The 21,086-nt window shown below is 42.9% G+C and overlaps 1 protein-coding gene across 9 annotated transcripts in view; it reads left to right on the top strand.

Annotated features, from left to right (window-relative positions):
* TNIK (TRAF2 and NCK interacting kinase) overlaps positions 1 to 21,086 on the top strand; it is a 384,684-nt gene that overhangs the window by 264,021 nt on the left and 99,577 nt on the right. For all 9 annotated transcript variants that reach the window (XM_034998906.1, XM_034998896.1, XM_034998868.1 and 6 more), the window contains exons 6-9: positions 1,575 to 1,665; positions 3,744 to 3,874; positions 14,616 to 14,670; positions 16,644 to 16,722. In XM_034998906.1, coding sequence (XP_034854797.1) covers positions 1,575 to 1,665; positions 3,744 to 3,874; positions 14,616 to 14,670; positions 16,644 to 16,722 — 356 coding nt within the window. The remainder of the gene's footprint in view (positions 1 to 1,574; positions 1,666 to 3,743; positions 3,875 to 14,615; positions 14,671 to 16,643; positions 16,723 to 21,086) is intronic.

Genomic DNA, 21,086 nt, shown 5'->3' with positions numbered 1-21,086 from the left:
AGGATGTTTCACCTGATGACTCTCTCAGTACCTGATTAGAATGTGTGAAAACAGTGTTTTCTTCTTTCTTCCAATACATTTTCCCAAAAGATACTGGCATTTGAGATAAGGTGACTCATGGGAAGGGACATTCAATCACAAGAAGTTTCAGAGATAACCTTCCACGCATCATACGATATCATTAACTACAATGTTTGGCTCACTTATGTGTTCTGGTACCTGCTTCCAACTGCTTTGCTAGTGAAGGAGTGTGAGGATCTTTAGTCCCTCTAAGTATTCATGGGATGTTAATATGTTGTAAAACCATACATTTTACTCTGCTTGATGTCTACCTTGAGCTGAACTGACTAGAGAGGAAAGGTAATTTTTTTAAAACCCAAACCAGTGGTTCAATTTCTCACATGGTTTGTGTTTACTGATCTTCCTGAATATACACATGGATCTTTTTTGGGCATCCAGATTCTTATGCTGAGTTTTTTCAACAAAAGAATTTGGATATTATTTTTGTTTCTTTTTGTGTCAACTTCATCTTTCCATGCCAGGGTTTTTTCATTATGGAGGAAATTAAAAGTACAGAAAATTATAAATAATAAAATGACAATACTTGAGGGTACAGTACCTTAATTAGCAAGTGTTAGCATAATATAATTTGCTTCAAGACTCCAATTTGAGATTTTTTTAGGTTATACTTTGAGAAATGTATCACTACCTTAGAGCAAGTCCATAGATTTCAGAACTCACACCACAAATAAACCAGAGAGAAAAATGGAACACAGTCAGTTTTGGATGTCATCAAATAATTATTTCATACAATGAACACAAAGTCACAAATATCATAAAGCACTAAAGATGATAGTTACGGATGCCAACAAAGGAAATAGAAACTGTTGTTTTCTTTTTTTAACGTGAGCCACGTTGGCTAAAGGCAAAGGGAAATTTCTTGTCTGGTCTGAAAAAATATTTTATTGTGCTTAACTAAAATTATATGATATAATGTAACTTTTAACTTTTTTTTTTTCTTCTAAGTTTTTATTTAAATTCAAGTGAGTTAACATAGAGTGCAGTATTGGTTTCAGGAGTAGAATTTAGTGAGCAACTTTTAACTCTTGAATTCAAATATTGCTTTAAAAAAAAAGTGGAGGACTTAGTTAAATCAGGTTAGTTTTCTGTACAGAGGCTATAGATATTCCTTTTACAAACTAGCAAAGGCAGGCAGTCCTCACTTTTCATAGTACTGTTAGCTAAAACTCGTGCATGCCAGATCCACATCCTTGTCCTCATGGGTCCGTGCTCCATGAGATCACAGCTGATAGGCAAGCAGTTCACTTAATACAGCAGCATGCATTGCAAAGACTGCTTCTGTATGTCAGTTGCCATTGATCAATTGCCTAGTTTAGAACCGCACTATACACATGTGGAAGACCTGAGTATGTTAGTGAAAGTACCAAAAAAAAAAAAAAAAAAAGTATCTCTGGGTGAGTTTGCATCTTTTTTGGATCATTGACAACCCAAATAATTTATTTACATCTTGGCTTATGTTCCCATTAACCCTTCTCAACTCTTTGTTACTCCAGGGGCTGAGTCATCTGCACCAGCATAAAGTGATTCATCGAGATATTAAAGGGCAGAATGTCTTGCTGACTGAGAATGCCGAAGTTAAACTAGGTAAGAACAGAATCCAGTGAGCCTAGGATTTGAAGGAATTGATAGGATTATTTCAACAGCTGGTTGGTTTTGTTGTTGTTGTTTTATTTTGTTTTTAGTGAATGTAAATTTGTCACTACGAATTTGGAGGTCATTGTACTAAAGAATGAAAAGAAAAATGTTTGTCTATTTCAAAACATTTTCTAAAAGCACCTGAGGAGTGAACTGGTATACAACATGGCAGACAGAACCATTTGCTTAATACATAGATATAATTGAGGTTTTCTTAAGCAAAACCCCTTTAGATTAGAAGTGACTGACCTTGAAATGGTTTCCTATATCTCACCATTTGTTGACTTTGTTGCTGCTATAACAGAATGACCCATTTTTTACTGAAAAATATCCACAGTTAGACATATTTAGAATCCCTGCTATGTTTCCATATGTTTTAAGTTATATTTACATCAACTTCATTATTACCTAGGGCACCTGCACAAAAGGGGTGTTCAGTATTCAATTTTGTATGCATGCTGGTTATCCTACTTCCATTTGCTGGAGTTATCAGTGAGGGAACCCTTTTCCTTGGTGCTGGGACTGTCCAGATAAGGTAGAGAATCTCCACATGCTCCACAATCTCCACCTGCTTGGTGTCTATGAGTAAGAGCACGAATCAACAGCTATCCCTAGGATATGCAATTTGTCATCTAGAAAGGAGTTATTGGCCATATGATTGTTTATTTCCAAAGAGATTGAAATACGTCCTATGTTTATATCCCAAATATTTGCTCTTGCCTTTTTGTTAAAATATATAATTTCCATTTTTTTTCAGCATTTGGGGCCAAACTTTCATCTCATGAATATTCCCTTTTATTTTTTTTTTTAAGATTTTATTTATTTATTTGACCGAGAGAGAGACAGCAGGAGAGGAAACACAAGTAGGGGGAGTGGGAGAGGGAGAAGCAGGCTTCCTGTGGAACAGGGAGCCCGATGCGGGGCTCGATCCCAGGACCCTGGGATCACGACCTGAGCCGAAGGCAGACGCTTAATGACTGAGCCACCCAGGTGCCCCATGAATACTCCCTTTTAAAACAAAAGCATACATTACTTAAGGAAGTGTATACATATGTTTGTACGGACTGCCTAGATAATCTTTCCTCAGAATAGTCACTCATCACTAATTAACAGTCACTTGTTGAGAGAATATTATGTCAGGCCCTGTACACAACACTTACATCACAGCAACTCTATGTAAATATCATCACCCTCATTTTATAAATTTGGAAACTGAAGCTTAAAGAAGTTGATCTGCTAGCCCCAGGTCACATCACTAGTAAGTGGCAGAATTGGGTTGCAAACTTACGCAGTCTGACTCCAGAAACTTGGCTCTTAACCACTTTCTTTGTATCCCCTAAGTATTATCTTTTATGGTAAACAAGCTGGCTTTTGATTTAACACCTGTGTTTGGCCCCTACGGACCCTTGGCTTAACCAAATACAACATTTTGGACTTTCCTCATTGGTACACTTTATCCATTTACACATGCACTTTAAAAATAGACATTCAGAATAGCTAAAAGGAAGAAGCAACCCAGTTGGCCATCAACAGATAAGTGGATAAACACAACATGGCACTTACATACAATGGAATATTATTGAGCCTTAAAAAGTTAGGAAATGCTGACCCATGCTCCAACATGGATGACCCTTGAGGACATTATGCTAATTGAAATAAACCAGTCACACAAAGACAAATACTGTATGGCTCCGCTTATATGAGGTACCTGTAGTAGTCCCCATTTATAGAGACAGAAAGTAGAATGGTGCTTGTCAGGGGCTGGGGAGAGGGGAGAATGGGGAGTTATTGTTTAAATGAGTACAGAGTTTCAGATTGGGAAGATGAAAACGTTCTGGAGTCAGATGGTGGTGATGGTTGCACAACAATGTGAATGTATTCAATGACACAGAACTGTAGACTTAAAAATGATTAAAAGTATAAATTCTGTGGTATGTTTATTTTGCCACAGTAAAAAAAAAAATGCACATTCGTTTTATCACCATATAAGGATCATAGACTTTATTCATTTGTCTTCTCTTAAATAGTGGACTTTGGTGTCAGTGCCCAGCTCGATCGAACAGTGGGCAGGAGAAATACCTTCATCGGGACCCCTTACTGGATGGCACCAGAAGTCATTGCCTGTGACGAAAACCCAGACGCCACATACGATTTCAAGGTATGACTTCTTCATTTTCTCTTCATGTGTCTTCATTGACTCACGTCTCGTCCTGAGTCTTGCAGTGGGAGAATTCTCATGTGCCTTTGGGCCTATGATTTATGTAATCCAAAGGGAGAACTGAAAAGCATTATTTGTACTTAAAATGATAAGACACTCAAGTGAGAATCTTTTCCATGAATTCACCCATTTTATCTGATTGCCTCTTTGTAAAAAATGTTGAAACCATTTTCTATATTCTCTTGAACTTACTCTTGTTTCTTATTAGAAAATAGATTTCTTATGGAAGGGTTGAATCACTATATTGTACACCTGAGACTAATATTACACTATATGTTAACTAACTGGCATTTAAATAAAAACTTAAAAATAGACAACAAATTTCTATTTTGATTATAGTTTAGATTTTTAACTATATGTGTATATATATATACATACATATATATATATATGTATATTCTGAGAGCTTTTTATGTTTAAAAAAAGCCAATCTGTTGTCTTGGGTCATCTTTTTCTGGTTAAAAATAGACTTCCTCATTTCTCCATTGCTCAAAGTTTAATTATTGAAGTTCCTTTTCAGTGAGAACAAATGAAACAGGTTGTTGGTAGCTACTTCATGGTATTTCTGTAGCCTATCATGCTGTTTCATTGAAATTTGCTTTGTAGCTTGTTCTTTGTGTGATAAACTGGCAATTTGCTAATAAATTCAAAGCAGTGTTTAAGTAGATGGTGACAGTTGTCCCCTTCTCCAGGAAGCCCCCTTCTGTTCCATTCTGCTAGCCAGTAATCAAACATAATTTGGGGTTACTATCCCATTGATAGCTGCAATGTCAGGTGACATTGTGGTCATGAATCGTGGCTGAAAGTTGAGACGTTAAAATTGGAGGCAAATGGGATGTAGGAACTGTGGGTTTTCAGGGTGATAGATGAAGAGATATGCTGTGGTCTTTGTGTAGACCACGGCACAAGCTTGGGCAAAATCTCATACTACCTAGGCTGGTTTCACAGGTGTGTGGACTTTTCACCAAAGGATTTTAGTGGTCACCTCCACTTGCCCTCCTCTTGCAGAAAGGAAATTGAAGCCAGAGGTCTTTGCAAGTGCACACCAAGTTACTGGGCTTCTCAGAGTTGGGACTTGAACCCACCCACATCTTCCAACTCTCTTTTCAGAATATTACCAATATATTACCCTGCTCCTCTATGATGTACTCCTATATAAATCTCCAACTTACCCACAAAACAGCTTCCGAACAGTATATTTGAAGAACTTCTCTTTTAAAGAACATTTTTAGTTCTCCACATGTGGGGTTATTATTGAAATCAGGTCACAAAGATGCAAACATTGCAATATCTTCGGGACCCAGTAGCTCAGGGCATTGACAAAATGATTGGCCTCTTTGGAGAAATGCAAGCTGAAAGTCTAAAACCAAAATAATCTCCTGTAAATGTCTTCCTTCTCTCAAAGTTAGTCACCGTAATAATCTGACAACAATCTGTCTGAAAACAGCTGCCGAGTTAAAAATTAATCTCTCGCCAAAATAAATGTCATTTATTTAAACTGCTAATGATAAGTATATTTAAATAATTTAATTTGCAGATCCCTTCAGAGGAGCCACTACAAAATATATGTCCCAGACCAGATATGTGTATTGTAATTGGCTATAAGTAATTCTTCAAACAATAGTTATACTTAGCAAATGCTAACTAGTTTGCTTCTGGATCACAGATATTTCTGACTGCTTTATAACATACCGTGGAGAATCAGGGTGTTTCACACTTTTACCCTTAGTTTAGCCTTCTAACTATTCTGAGTGGCTGTACTATATGTGCGACTTCTTTTCAGTGACATAAAATAGGTCCCTGTGACTTAGTTGTTTTCAATAACATAAAAGAGGACTGACTTCCTTCTGGCAAAGCCAAAGCTTAGAATTATACTGATATCTTGGTCCTCCTTCCTCAGATTAAGGCTAAGGAATATGGTTTGGGATCAGTGAAAGAATTTAGAGCCCAATGCATAATTCTAGGTGTGGACAAACCCTGGTGTATGAGTACCCATGGGGGGGGGGAGCATCATGCTGCACAGGGTGATTTCAGAAGTACTTGAAGGTCCATGTGACTATACAAGTATCCTGAGACATTAATAAACTGAAGATTAATTTCTGTATCTTTTATTAAAAAAAATAAGGAATCCTGAAGAGAGAAAGTTTTGCTATATTAGTCATTTAGACCTTAGTGAGAATTACTTTGTTAGGATTGTTATGAGTGCAGGTGGTACGAGAGGAGGAAGAAGCCATGGCAAGAATATGAGCCTCACCAGTCATTGTCATGGGTACAAGAACGGGCAGGACAAAAGGGTGAATTAGGAAGACTGGGCAGATAGGAAGTTTTGAGTGTTCTTTGAAGATTTATTTCAACTGCTTCACACTTCTACAGTGGACCAGAGAGACAGCGATTCTGGAAATATAATCTTTCTGCTTCTTTCTTGGCACCAGATTTTATCCTTTTTTCTGTTCACCATTCTTAGGAATGTAGTCTGTCACCAGGAGACAACTTGACAGTATGTTGCCTTTTGAAACCATTTCTTTATTCCCTCAGCACATATTTATTAAATACCCACCACGTGTAAAGAATGAGCCAAGCTGCATCTGTACATGCAGTTTCTGACACATAAGTTCGTTTGCAACCCCGTCCAAGTTTAGGCATTTGGTACTGTGCATCCGTTTGACCCAGCGTATCTCCCAGCCTCAGAAACATATGTCAACACTTTGTGCTCTCGTGTGTTGTAGATACTTGCCACCTAGGGGGTATGTTTGCAATAAAAGATGACTTGAAAGCCACCAGGCTTTGTTAGATTTGACCGAAGCCCTTCCTTGAAAATAAAGACCAACATAAGAGAAGAATACAGTTTTGTTTTATTATTTGATTTATTATTTATTGATTATCAGCTACTATTTGAGATATCTTGAGATGTCTACTATTTAAGATGTCTTCAAAGACTGCTATAGATTTTTCTAAAAACTACAGTAATTCAATAAAAGAAAGGCCTCTGTAGGAAGGTAGTCTGAAGAGCTCATGCTTTTCAGTGCAATTTGCTTTTGTCTGATACCTACCAGGCATTGTAAGTACCTGATTGAAAATAACCCCTCTCCTAAGGAGGAGCATCAGAATCTCATATGCCTGGTGTGTTCACTTTCCCCTAGAGGCCCTTCATTTCTTGTTTTCAGAAATTCTGTCAAAACACTTCAAGGAAAAGGAAAGGTTTCATTTTTCTAATAAGTATGTGGGGCAATAATGGGCGCTTTCTCATTTAATAACAAGCATTCAAAAGATTTAAAATTAATAAAACTGTTCAAAATTCCTAAGCTGTTTAAATTGTTATTTTTTGAAATTTGAATTCCCATTCAGATGGGACTTGTCAAGTGTTTTATAGTCCTATGTATCTATTGCTTTAACAGAACTACTCACTAATGAAAGTTCTCTGCAGCCAAATTCTCAGCAATAGGGAACTGGTGGACTGAGGCCAAGAGCATCTGGCCAGTGGAATATGGTGCAGCCATTTAAGCCATGGGGCAGCTGAAGCTGGACAGATCCGAGGGTAGAGTGTTAGACGCGAAGAGCAGCTCACAGTATATATAATACACACGGTCTAGTCTTACTCACCCCTCCCAGGTGGGAGTGGAGAGCTTCAGATTTTTCTTTTAGTGTTTTTATATTTATATATATATTTTTTTATTTTATATATTTTTCTGTCCTGTTCCCCCCCCCCATAAGCTGACCTTGCTTTTATATTAAATTAGCAAAGTAAGAGAAGTCCAGATAAAATGGCTTAGCCCCTCACCCGCCCCCCACAACTCCCCAATCCTCTGGCCTGACCTGCACTAACGTTGTGTATTAGTCATCTCGACTGTGCTTATGAGACTTTGCGCACAGGTGCCATGGATCATTTGCAGCCATAGGTGTGTCCTCCAGGCTTGGGTGGTGAGTGTTGTACTCGGGCTGTAGAGCGAGCACTCATGCTCCCGTGTTACGCATAATTGGCTTTAATCAGGCAGGATGGAAGGAGAAATCTCAACCAGTCGGGCGTCAGCAAGATTCATACAGGGTGTGATGCAAGAGGACAGTATTCAGATTGCAGAATGAGATTTACATCCTCAAGCAAGGCCTGGCCTCTGACTACTGAGAGTCAAACAAAGTCCCCCCCCCACACACACACACACCTTATTCAGAAGGAGGGAAGGATGATAGAGATACCATGTTAGTATCACCAGTAAGAAGCTGAACTTGCTCTTAAACGCATTCCTTGTGGCTCTGCATTCCCATCCACCTAAGAGTCCTCGGTAAGACACAGCAGTACCCCCTCGGCCCCCTCCTGCGCATCCCCAGCTGAAGGTAATAAAGCTATTCTAACGTTTCCCCTTGGGTCAGATAACAGATGTAGATGAACGAGGCACTGAAGATTCCTGCTCTTAGTTTGTTTTATGTGGGAAATGGAATTATTAATCACTGCCTGTGCTTGAACATCCTCAGTGACCCTAAGTGACTCGCCACCTTGGCTCTTTGTATGGAATGTAGAATATAAGTGTATGGCCTAGTGAATCAGAGTGAAGCTTTCGAAGTCAGACAGGACTGGTTTAAAATGTAGACTTTGCCTCCTGCTTGCTTTGTTACCTGGGGAATTTATTTAAACCTTCTCAAGCCTCTATGAAATGGGAATAATAAATCATATATTACAAGGTTGCATTAGAATAAAGTGAGCTAACGTATATAGAGGAATGAATTCAGTGCCTAACACTTGGTAGCTACTCAACATATGATAGTTGATATTTAGTGTTTGTGTGTCATAGGAAGGTACTGCTATTTGGGGCCTTTTTTTTTTTTTTTTTTACCTAAAAAAGCCAACAACATCACATGAGCCAAACCTCATATTTGTCTTATACACCTTTAGTTGTCTGCTTATGTTGAGTCAGAATCTGCTTCTCCATAACTTCTACCTCTAGGTTGCTTCTCTTAGGGCCCACACCCAATTAATATAATTTCCTTTTTCCAGCTGGAACATTTCCACAGAGAGAATAACAATAAGTCACAACAGAAGGCTGTTTTCTGGTCCGTGAGACTTGGTAGAGTCCACCATCCTGGCCATGCCTGTTATTACGCTATTGTCTGTCAAGTCTAGACTACCTTGCTACCCTCTGCTTTGGGATAATGGCGCTAGCACTCAGCGAACCACATTTCTGCCTGTCCATCTGGCTTCCTATTAGGCTCTGCCGGGAAAGGGAGACCACGAAGCTGGAGGAGGCAGGATGTGCCCTTTCCTTTGGCTTCCTGTAAGCCTCCCGCATCATCTCGGTGACTTCTTTGAGAGCCATGAAGTGACAGAGCTCACTGCCCCCGTCCCTGACCCCGGTGTGCTGGCTGCCCTGCCAGCCAGTGATAACGATTCCAGTGTTTATGAAATACCCACTATTTGCACTGCATGGTGTTAAGTGCTGTGTGTGTGTGTGAGTGTATATATCACCTTACTGAGTTCTGGTATTAACCCTGCAAGACAGGTGTTCTCTCCACGTTCTAGGTGAGGAAATGGGCTCCGAGGAGTTAAGTGGCTTGCAAGCTAGTTGTCAGAGCTGGGAGTCAAATCTAGGTCTGTCTGTCTAGCGTGAGCTCTTTCTGCCTCTTCATGCACACAGAGGGGAGGGGGGCTCTTTACTGTGCCCCCGTAACCCTCTCTTTTCCGTGTGTGATTGGTTGAGCCATCTGGAAGTGTCCTTTTCTTCACAGGTTGGGCAGCCCAGCCCCAAAAGGAATGCTCTTTCGCTGTGTTCAAGTGGCCTGCGTGCCAGTTGACCCCCCACCCCACCCCCGGCCCCACCAGCAGAAGCTGCGTGCTCGCCTCTGGCTTCTCAGAGGCGCTAGAATTTGTCTCTGTTCCGTCTGTAATGCACACAGGACTGGGGCTATTAATCATGCCACAGGCCAGGCTGCACAGCGCCTCTGGAATAATGAATTACCCAGCTCCTGCCAAAATGAGGCACACCATGGCCACAAAGGAAACTTATCTCTCCCTGACTCTCTCCCCATCTTGTTCCTCCCTCTTCCCTTTCTCATCTCCTGTGATCTGTCTTGCCAGTTGTAATTGGAACATTTTCTCCCGTATTTAAGTTCTGAAGTGTCTTTGGGACTTGCTAATGTATCCAAAGGCTTAAAACAAGTCCCATCAAGGACGTTTATTGCTGTCTAGCATAGGCAGTTAAGCGCAGCTTACAAGCAGCTCTGGGTATATATGGCCAGGAATATAAATGTTCCTTTTGGAAAAGAGGAGAACCCGGGGGGGGGGGGGGAGATATATATATATATATATGTGTATATATTTATATATGATCCTAATGGTGATATCAAATGAGGGCTTAAAGAAGAAGCAATTTCTGGCCTGGTCATGTGACAGAGGATACACAGGACTTGGGATGGTGTGACCTTTGGTTTGAAGGGGTTGTTTTGGGGTTTGGGTGGGGAAGCTGCCTCAGAGGGGATCTAAGATGATGTGTCCTGAATAAGAGAAACCTCTCTCTTCACTGACTTTTCCTGCTTCCTGTGGGGTAAAACCAGGATCACCTAACAACTGGGACCTCTCCATTTTCCTACTGTCAGAATATGTTCCCTCAAATTACTGCTGTATACATATTATCACTAAGAACGCTTCTGGTTGTTCTTATGTCTCTTACATCATCAGAAGTCTAGAGGCAGGCCGTCCAGGTTGGTATAGTGGCTCATTGACGTATTCAAAACGCAGGCTCCTACCATTCCGCCCTGTCATAATTAACTTATTGACTTATTGCCTCATGGTTGCAAAATGGATGCTGTAACTCTGGATGTCATGTTTTTCTTCAAGGCACTATGAAGTGGGAAAGAGTTGTCAAGACACCAACTGTATTTATTTGTCCCTTGTATCAGGAAAAACAAAAGCTTTCCCCGAAGCTCCCGGAGGATGTTCGCTTGTGTCTTATTGGCCAGAACTACGTCCCATCCTTACCTGCCCTCCTTAGCTGCAGGGAAGTCTGGATAAACAAGCTTAGTTTTCCTACACTCTGAGAATGCCTGTGCGGTTAGCCAACAAACGAGGTCTGCCACAACCAGAGAGAGGGGACACATAGAAGACTGTATTGGGCAAGCACAGGCAGTCCCACCTAACAGTAGAGAAGAAGGAGATTCCTATGCTGGAGCTTACAGTGCGACCGAGACTGTGCCAGGCAGCAGACCTGTGTGCATGCGTGTTGCAGTTAGCTCTGTTGTACACTGAGGAAGCGAAGCTCTGAGCAGTGTTGTGCAGGTAGCTAGGAACCTGGCTTTGAATCCAGGCCCGTCTGACTTCAAAGACTATTCACGCTGCCTCTGGGAAGTGGAGGCCAGTTTCCTAGCACTGGCCTTTGGGGTGCCTCGCTGAATCTCAGCACCTTCGTTGCATCTCCAGCACCTTCAGTTACCTGTAGACAAATTAGGAATTTGGAACAATTCTTTTATGGGCCCCTCATAGGTTTTATTTAAAAGATGAATACTCAGGTTTTTATGTCGTGATGACAGTTAAAAGAGAAGTGGTCTGGGAGGCAAGAGATGCAGCTCTGCTCTAAACCCGGCGCTGAGTTGCTCTGTGGTCTTGGGGACGTCCTTTCCCCTTGTCTGTGAAATGGAAGGTTGGAGATGCCCTACGAGGAGTCCAACAACCTTAAGACACAAGTTTTGCTCCTTTCCGTCGTGGGTCTTTCATCTGTTCATTCATTCAACGATTATTTCTTAAGTGCCTACTATGTGCTGGGTGCTGCTCTAGGTACTTGGAATATACCGGGTAACAAAATGAAGATCCCTGCCCTTGTGGACCGTATGTTCTATCTAGTCTGTGTGCGCTGGGGGCAGGGGACACAAACAGTAAACACAACACATTATAGATTAGGGATGAGTAAATTACACAGATGTGAGAAGGTGATTCGTTCTCTGGGGGACAAAAGTGGGAAAGAGAACAGGGTCTGGTAGGGCCAGGGGAGACATTCAGGGGTCTGCACTGAGAACATGGCATCTGAGCGAAGACTTTATTACAGAGAGGAGGGTGTCAGCCAGCACACAGTTAGGGTCGTGGCTGCAAGTAGAAGGGATAGCTAGAGTAAGGACTCGGGGGCAGACGTTTGCCTGGATTTTCTGCACAGTTTTTCCCCAGCTGAGGACTGGCCTGGAGCTCTTCTCACCCCAGCCCTGTCATTTCCTTATGGAAGTGTTGGCCTTCAGTTGGCTTTCAGACCAGCTCAAACTTCCAGGAGTTGAAGGCCACTTAAATTTGACCCTGCTGTGGCCCTTAGGGACAGAGAGCCTGGCCACCACCTCTATATTTGCACCTCACTGCACATGACAGAAACACTCAATTTCTGGAGATGTAGGGAAAATGGTAGAACCACCAAGTCCTAGAGATATTGCAATCCTATCAAAATAGCACAGCCTACCATTTCCAGACTATTCCTGCTGTGTTTCCTGTTTAATGCCTACTGCACCATGAGTGACTCAGTGTTTTTGTCGTGTTCTCAAATGACTGTCTGTGTTAATCAACCCTAAAACCCCAGGTCCTTGAGACCTGTGTTTTCTGCTCTACCAGGTACTGCTCCTGCGTCAGCCTGTAATCGTGGCCTGGGCCTTCCCATTAGCTGCAGAGGGGCCTCCCTAAGCAAGGCCAGGAGTCCGCAGGAAAACTCAGTCACTTGCTGGGCTGTGCAGATGTGTGTGTGTGTGTGTGTGTGTGTGATGACAAGAGGAATACATCTTGAAATATAACAAAGAGAAAGGGTAAGAGTTGCCTTCTTGAGTTGTATTCCATGCAGAGAAGTGAGTTGGGATCTGAGAACAATGGTATTGTGCAGGTGTGTTATTATCCCAAGTTGAACTGAGAATGTGTATCATGTGAACAGACTGATAGGCTCATGAATTAAAAGAATCTCCCCTTGGTCCTAGTACAGGCTTAGTGTGTGCCCTGGCCACCTACTCTAAAGTAGATATGACACTTCAGGCAATAGGCTAGACCCCCCCGCAGAAAGCCCCCTCCATGTATGTGTGGGTCTCTGTCCAAATACTGAACAGGGCTGGGTGTCACTCACAGGATACTGAGAAGTTTAGTTCTGGGTAATGGCTCAGCATAGATTTCATAGTCCCTTTTCTAGGTGTATCTCCTTTCTTGTGGTCTTGACATTTGTTTGATGGGAATAGCAAGGAAACTTAACTTTGATCTCTGTAATCTGTGTGAGGTTATAGGAGAGAATTTGGAATACCATGCAAAATGCTGGATATATTGAAAATGAAAGGAGGATGAAAGTCTTCATCAGGATTGTAGGCCATTGAACCAAATTCCACATTGTGTGTCCTTACCAATATGCTGGGGCATTGAAGTAGCAAGCCTCTCTTCTGGGATTTCCTAACCTGGTTTCTCCCTTCTTTTGATTTGCTCCCTCCTGTGCAATACGTAGGGACAACTCAGCCATACACACAGAGTGGAAGAGAAGTATACTGTTGCAGCTGCAGATTGCACAGGCAGGGGTAAAGGCAGTAGTCTAGAAAATTCTGACAACAACGTAGAAGTCAGTCTTACCATAAGAAAGAATATAAGCGTACAGGCTCTCTGTTTTACATATTGTCTACTTACAAGATAGGCGGTATTGTTCATTCATTCAGCAAACATATCAAGCACCTCCCATGGTGCCTGGCTCTGTCCTGGGCACTGGAGATCTATCAGTGAATGCCACCACCCAAAAGTTTCCCTGTCCTCATCTTATTTGGTTAAACCATCTGAAATTGCTGTCTTTGTAGGTCAAGGCAACCCACTAAATATGCATCTACTATATGATTCAGCCATTCCACTCCTAGGTGTTTACATAAAAGAAATGAAAGCATATGTCCATACAAAGACTTGTACATGAACGTCTGTAGCAGCTTTATGTGCCGTAGCTCCGACTGGAAACACTCCAAGTGTCCATCCACAAGTGAATGGATAAACAAAGTATAGTAAGTATATCCACACAATGGACAGCAGTTGGCAGTAAAAAGGAATGAAGTCCTACTACACAGTGCAACAAGGCTGGACCTCAATCCATTATGTTCGCAAAAGAAATGGAATGATTTAATGTCTATAAAGCTGCAGGAGATGCAAACTAATCCATAGGGACAGAAAGCAGATCGGTGGTTGCCTCGGAGCAGGAACTGGGTCAGGGGACAGCAAGGGCAGGAGGGGAGACTGCAAAGGAACAAGGGCAATCTTTTGGGGGTGCTGGATATATTTACAATGTTAATTGTGGTGATGCTTTCACAGGTGCATACGTCTCAAAACTTGCCAAATGATACACTTTAAAGATAAGCAGTTAATTATATGATAATTATACCTGAATAAAGGTGTTAAAAACAGTCCAATCATACCAGTTTCGTATGGTTCGATCCATAGATAAATTTTGGTGATCAATTAATTTTTAAAACCTCATATTCATTTTTCACATATTTACTGAAAACCCACCATGTGTCAGATCATACCGTGAAAGACGCTACCCATGAAAAGAAAAAAAAATAAAATAAAATAAAAGGCTGTCCCTGCTTTTAAGCTTCGTGGGTGAAACGGGTTTGTAAAGGAATGGCTTTCCTACAGGGAGCTGTGGAGCAGTTACCTGCTGAAGCAGCTTATTCTTGTTGCCTGCATTTATGCATGTGTGTGTGCCTTCGTCTCTTTCAGAGTGACCTGTGGTCTTTGGGAATCACCGCTATTGAGATGGCAGAAGGTGCTCCCCGTAAGTACCTTCCTCTGGGTGAGATCTGTTGCTGGGCTGCTCTCTGCAGGTGCCGAGCCTTCTTGCCCGTGCCAGGGTAGCTTTCCTTCTGCTACGCCAAGCCCGGCGTGGGTTCGAGCTGGCATATTTAGAAAGCAAAGTCACCTTAGCTCAACCAGGAACCCATTCATTTCAGAGCCATGTGAGGATCCTGTGTTTAGAGGAAAAAAAGAAAGAAAAGGAAAAGGAACTCGGGGGATCTGGTTTGTTTGACAGATTCCACGCATCGTTTATTCTTGAACTGCTCTTTACCTAACGCAAAACGGGGGCCAACCCACAAAGTCTGTAAACTCCAACTTAACAAAAATCCAGAACTCATTCTCAGTGCGCGAGTTACACGCAAACTCTTGTACTCGGTTGCTCTCACTCCTAATACAACACTGCTGTTTAGATTTTTAGGTGGGAGCCCGAGCGGCCGGGGCTCCGGCCACCCGGGGAAGGTCTGAAATGTCTTGCGCTCTGGAGCGTGGGTGCTGCAGAGCGCCTCCGTCAGGCGCGTGCTGGCCATGACCTTGGGCTCTGCGGACTTCCTGCCAGAAGCGCAGCTCACCAATGCAGCAAGCCCCCAAGCCCCGCCCCACCCCACCCCCTATTCAGTGTCCTAGCATGGCCCGCATATAAGGCAGACCTTTTTCTCGAAGACACGAGATGCCTTCGTAGGCAACTCTCACTCCTCAGTTCCTCCGCTTGGTTTCCTCAGGCGGCAGGACAGTCTAGCACACTTCCACCTACCTTGTCTGCCTCTCGCTTTCACTCCGATCAGACTTGCAGAGCAATGTGACACCTCCGCCAACCTGCCCTGGCCCCCTCCCCACTGCCTCTCAGGCAGAAATGTCCCCTGCAACTATTCTCATGCGGTTAGTGCAGCCTTGGCGTCCGCTTTCCGGAGAACCTGAACGCAAAACGGCCCCCTTCTGTGCATGGCAGGTCGTTTGGCTCACACGGCTGTTTATCTTCATGTTATCATAGCCTTTGTATTTCTCACTCTAGAGTTGGTGGAATTCATCCGTAGCATGATTGATTTGGAGTGTTTGTTGACAACATTCCCCTCATTGGCAATGCTAATAGGCATTTATGAATCCAAAAAATCATATATTGCAGTCTGAAATATTATCCTCATATTATCATTCTTGATGAGTAGTAGAGGGGGCTAAAAATAAATTTCTACCCACAGAATCTTTTAGCTTTCAGGGAGAATATATTCTTACTCTGGGCACAAAGGAAAAGATAGCCCCGGAGGTTTAAAAAGTAAACTAGTGAAATATTTTGATTAAAATAAGAATGCATGAGTGCTTTCTCTATAAACCATAATGCCATGTTTACAGGTTGAGATATTTTAATAACTTTTCTACCAGACCCTCTTTGCGTCGATCTCTCTGTTCTTCCTGGGGCCAGTGAACAAACAAACAAACAAATGAACAAAAAACAGAAACGAACCTGTCATGAAACCTGAAAAGCCATCAGGATATTTGGAAATACAGAGAGGAAAGTGTTCTGGTCGAGTGCTTTATACTCTAAAAAAATCTATGTAGATAGCATTGCATGTGTATGAGCCTTCAGTGTATAAGAAATAGACCATCTATCTTTCATTTTATGACTTAGGCTTTTGCTAATTAAAAATAACCTACCGTCTCCATTGTAGTTTTTATCTTGATGTTGTTTACTCTGAATCTGAGATGGTTATTTATAGCAAAGCAAAGGCTTTGACGCTTTAACTTAGCTTTCTTAAATATGGAGTAGAAATAGAAATGTTAACAATGTCCAGTTGAAATTTTATGAGACTTCTGTAATTAGACATCAGCTCTCTTAAATGCTCAACACGTAGAAGCTTTGCGATCTTCTGGCTTTGCTCACTGGGCATGTGTGGCCTCAGAGCCATTTGGCCTGGGTTTGGCCTCCTAACCTGAGCTGGCCCTTGCTTTGGTCTCTTGCAGCTCTCTGTGACATGCACCCCATGAGAGCCCTCTTCCTCATCCCCCGGAACCCAGCGCCTCGCCTGAAGTCGAAGAAGTGGTGAGTTTGGTCTTCTTTGGTGCTTTGCCGATCCAAGGGCAGGGTTTTCCTGCAATGCTCTCTTGGAAGAACTCAAATCCTTAGGTCCAGCTGCATGATGAGACCAACACATACTGAGACCTGGTGAGTGATTTTCCATAGGCTGTCACTCATCTTAAAGCACATATTAAGTACCTACTATTTGCACTGCAAGTCTTTATCACCATACCCTTCAAGGTAAGGAGGTATTAGCTGAAGTGAGTAGTGGAACCCAAGTAATAACATGAGAGCTCTTTGATTTATCATCCTCCCGAGAAATATCTTGCCTGGCAGCACAAGACATCTCATCAGAGGGGGTGATAGTTCCAAGAGTCAGCCAGTTAGGTTGGCTGGCTTTTCTTCTACTCCTTAAGATGGTAATTCTGTGAGTGCCTACACATACCTGGTTATATGAGGGATGATTTCACTGGTCTGCACATAAATATTTGTAGTATTTGTTTTTACTATTGCTTTCCCTTTATGGCATGTGATACTGGCTTCCACTTTGGGGCAGTGATACAAACTTCCCATTTAATAAACTTATTCACATAAAAAAATTTGACCTAATTTAAAGAAAAATACCAAGTGGATGCTAGGATGGATGATGCAAAAGTCTGGTTAAAAATTGTGTTGGCAGTGGGGTACCTGGGTGGCTCAGTCGGCTGAGCGTTCTGACTCTTGATCTCAGCTCAGGTCTTGATCTCACAGTCATGAGTTCAAGCCCTGTGTTAGGCTCCAGGCTCAGTGTGGAGACAAACAAAAAATTGTGTTGGTAGTATACGATTGACTCAAGTTTGGGAAATACAGTTCTATGGTTAGACCAGAAGTTGGACTTTTGTGTGTACTTATATCGGGGTCTTTGTACCTTATCATCGCATAACAAAAATCCACGGCTCCTTTCTTTCCCCGTGTGTATGGTGTATCCTGATACATACCAATACATCCTTGAATCTCTGATTGTCCTGGCCTGGGGCCAATTCCTGGACCACTTATGACCCTCTCTCTTTTTCTAGAGATGTATTCTGGGCAGTTAGAGCATGAAGGCTCAGGACCTTTCTGCCCCTTTTCATACTTCACTATCACCCTTGACTGGGACCCTTATGTTCCTCCCCTTCCCCACCCACAGCCTCACCCTCTGCAGTCTAAATTACTACGGTCACCTAATTGTGACATAGCAACCCCGGTGTGACAAGAGAAAGGCACACGGCACAGAGAAGAGAGGGAACCAGCCAGAGGGGACCGGAAGCCCCGAGTTGCCGAGGCCTGCCGAGGAAGAGCTTGAGGGTTGCTATGGGCAACGAGGGGCAGAGCAGCCCTGCTCCTCCTTCTCACTCTGGAGGGTCACTGTGTGAGCCTGCTGTTCTCTCCCCAGCAACAGCCTCCCATTGGGCCCCCGTACGGCACATGACCAGCAGGGCCTGGACGCCCTGCTTCCTCCCTTCTCCCCGGAACAAGCTCCCAGGGAAAGAATCCGGCTCAGTTCCCTCCCAGGAAGCATCAGGAGCGCTGCCAAGCCCTCTGCCAGCTTGCTGCTTGTCCTTTGAGCCAAGCCTCCCTGCCCCCCGTCCCCCAACACACACACACACTGTATGCAGTGGGCTTTACTTACCCCGTGCCCTCCCTCCCTTGCCACTCCCTGCACCTGCTGGAGATATTTCCAGGGTTCAGCCCACAGAGCGCAAACTGGCCATCCACATATGTGTTACGTTTGGTCAGGACAAGTGGCCACACACTGTGTCTCAGAAACATTGATATTAATTGCCAACTTCTAGAAATCTGGTGATTGAGCATCACATTCAGATTTTGGGCCTCTTGTGCAAAGATGCAGCACCCCTGCCCGGCCAAGTGGCTCCCTTTTAGGGTACCAGATGGCTCTTCTGCCCATCGCCACCTCTCCCCAGCTCCGAAATTGGTCACTGCGCTTGTCCTGTTTTCCTCTTATCCCCTTTGCATGACCTCTCTGTCTCCTTGGAAAAGTGAATGAACAGCCCCTGCACTGCGGTTTTAATTTTCATTGACCCTGCTCCCAAAAAGATCAACTCTGCATTGACCTTGTTTGAGAATGAGGAAAATACAGGCTGACTTTCCTGCTTCAAACCTTTGACAACAGGAACTAATTCTGGTGGTGCTGTCGGGAGCTGGGTCAGTCCAGGGACAGTGAGGAGGCCAGGCCTCCTTCTCACCCGGCCTCCCTGACTCTGAAGGAAAGCCAGTTAGGAGTGTGAGTGCCACACTGCCAGACAGAGAGGGGGAAATGACTTGGCTGTTTGAGAGAGTGAGTGGGAAAACAGAAGCCCTGGTGAAGAACTCTGTCTCACTCAGAACCCAGCCTTTATAAGATGGCCATGCAGCCGACCCAACCCCCACACAGGATGTGGCTCCCAATTCTCTGCAATAGAATTCTACTTCAAAAAAAAAAAAAAGATATTTTTTTATTTATTTGACAGAAAGAGAGAGCACAAGCAGGGGGAGCGGGAGAGGGAGAAGCAGGCTCCCCACTGAGCAGGGAGCCCGATGTAAGGCTCTATCCCAGGACCCTGGGATCACGACCTGAGCCGAAGGCAGATGCTTAACCGACTGAGCCACCCAGGCGCCCCAATAGAATTCTACTTTTTAAGTGAAAATATTTAAGCACTGAAGAGTACTTTCTTGAATGACCAGGTCCAAAGTGATTTGAAATAAGTTAGGGTTTCTTAATCTCAGGAAACAAACTGAAGGTTGCTGGAGTGGTGGGGGGTGGGAGGGATGGGGTGACTGGGTGATAGACATTGGGGAGGGTATGTGCTATGGGAGTGCTGTGAATTGTGTAAGACTGTTGAATCACAGACCTGTACCTCTGAAACAAATAATACATTATGTGTTTAAAAAAAAAAAAGATAGTAGGAAGGGAAAAATGAAGGGGAGGAAATCAGAGGGGGAAACGAACCATGAGAGACTATGGACTCTGAGAAACAAACTGAGGGTTCTAGAGGGGAGGGGGGTGGGGGGATGGGTTAGCCTGGTGATGGGTATTAAAGAGGGCACATATTGAATGGAGCACTGGGTGTTATACGCAAACAATGAATCATGGAACACTACATCAAAATAAATAAATTAATAATAATAATAATAATAAATGTAAAAAAAATAAAATAAAAATGCTCAAAAAAAAAAAGAAGTAAGTTAAGGTTTGCTTTAATATGCACTAGTGTTTGGGAGGAAGTGAAATATTTTATTTATTTTCTTTTTATTTTTTAAAGGAGAGGATCCCTCTCCCCATCCATCAAAAGAAACAAAACTCCAAAATGTTCTTTTTATATCCAGCTATTCTCTGCCGAATGAATTATCAGAGGAAGTACACTGTTCTTAGGGTATATATCAAAGTACTGCCAAAGGGGGGGCACCACTGTGGTAGAAACAGGCCATGAACTCTTTATGATAAGCATTCAGTTGAGGGTCATTTCCAACTAACTTGCTGAACCTACAACATACAGGACATAGAAGGCATACGCATGTTGCAGACTCAGTAATTTTTTATATGTGTGTATGTGTATATATTTATTATATAGATATAAACTTAATCTTAACCACAACCACACCAGGCAGATGCTTTTAGTCCTCATTCTGTAGCTGTAAGACTGAGGCTTGGGTGGGTCGTGTTCCTTGCACAAGTCTGTACGATCTTTTAGTTTCCCAAGTTTGTAACCCCCATTCTCTCTACTGGGTCGTCCAGCCTCTTAAGTTCAAGGTTTGAGTGTTAGAGAATGGGGTACTAGTCTTTCAGTTGAACATTTTTTTCCTGTGCCTTAATATTAGGGAAGGAAAGGCAGCAGCACTGCTCTTTGTCCCTTTGTTGTGGGGGCGTGGGGGGGAGGAAAGCACCCCACTCACCAGAGCCTGGCCCTTTCCTCCCCCATCAGTGAGATGAGGAGCAGCCCCAGTGCCAAGGAGGTCACGTGGTCAGGGCTCCAGTCAATGCCCAGGTGGCCCAGCCATTCAATAATTAGGTCTCCGGGAGGATTCTAACCTCAGCTGAATTAGAGGCCAAGGACGCTCTCGGCCTCTGTCTCCATGTCACCGTGGGCAAATGCGCAGTAAGTTGGGACTCCCGTTTCCTCCTCCTGTCTCTAAACATGGCCAGACTCCACCCACATGGGTCAACCATCTCCTTCAGCACATTTCCTCTCCTTTCTCTTCCCACCATGTGGAAGAGACATTTCACTTCCTCCCAAACACTAGGGCATATTAAAGCAAACCTTAACTTACTTCTTTTTTTTTTGAGCATTTTTATTTTATTTTTTCTTTTTTTACATTTATTATTTTATTTATTTATTTATTTATTTATTTATTTATTTATTTATTTATTT

The sequence above is a fragment of the Mirounga leonina genome, unplaced genomic scaffold, assembly GCF_011800145.1.
Source record: "Mirounga leonina isolate KUSES-001 unplaced genomic scaffold, KU_Mleo_1.0 Mir_115, whole genome shotgun sequence".
NCBI classification, from domain to species: domain Eukaryota; kingdom Metazoa; phylum Chordata; class Mammalia; order Carnivora; family Phocidae; genus Mirounga; species Mirounga leonina.
The sequence above is the reverse complement of the archived record's forward strand: the minus strand, read 5'-3'. Positions and strand labels throughout refer to the sequence as shown.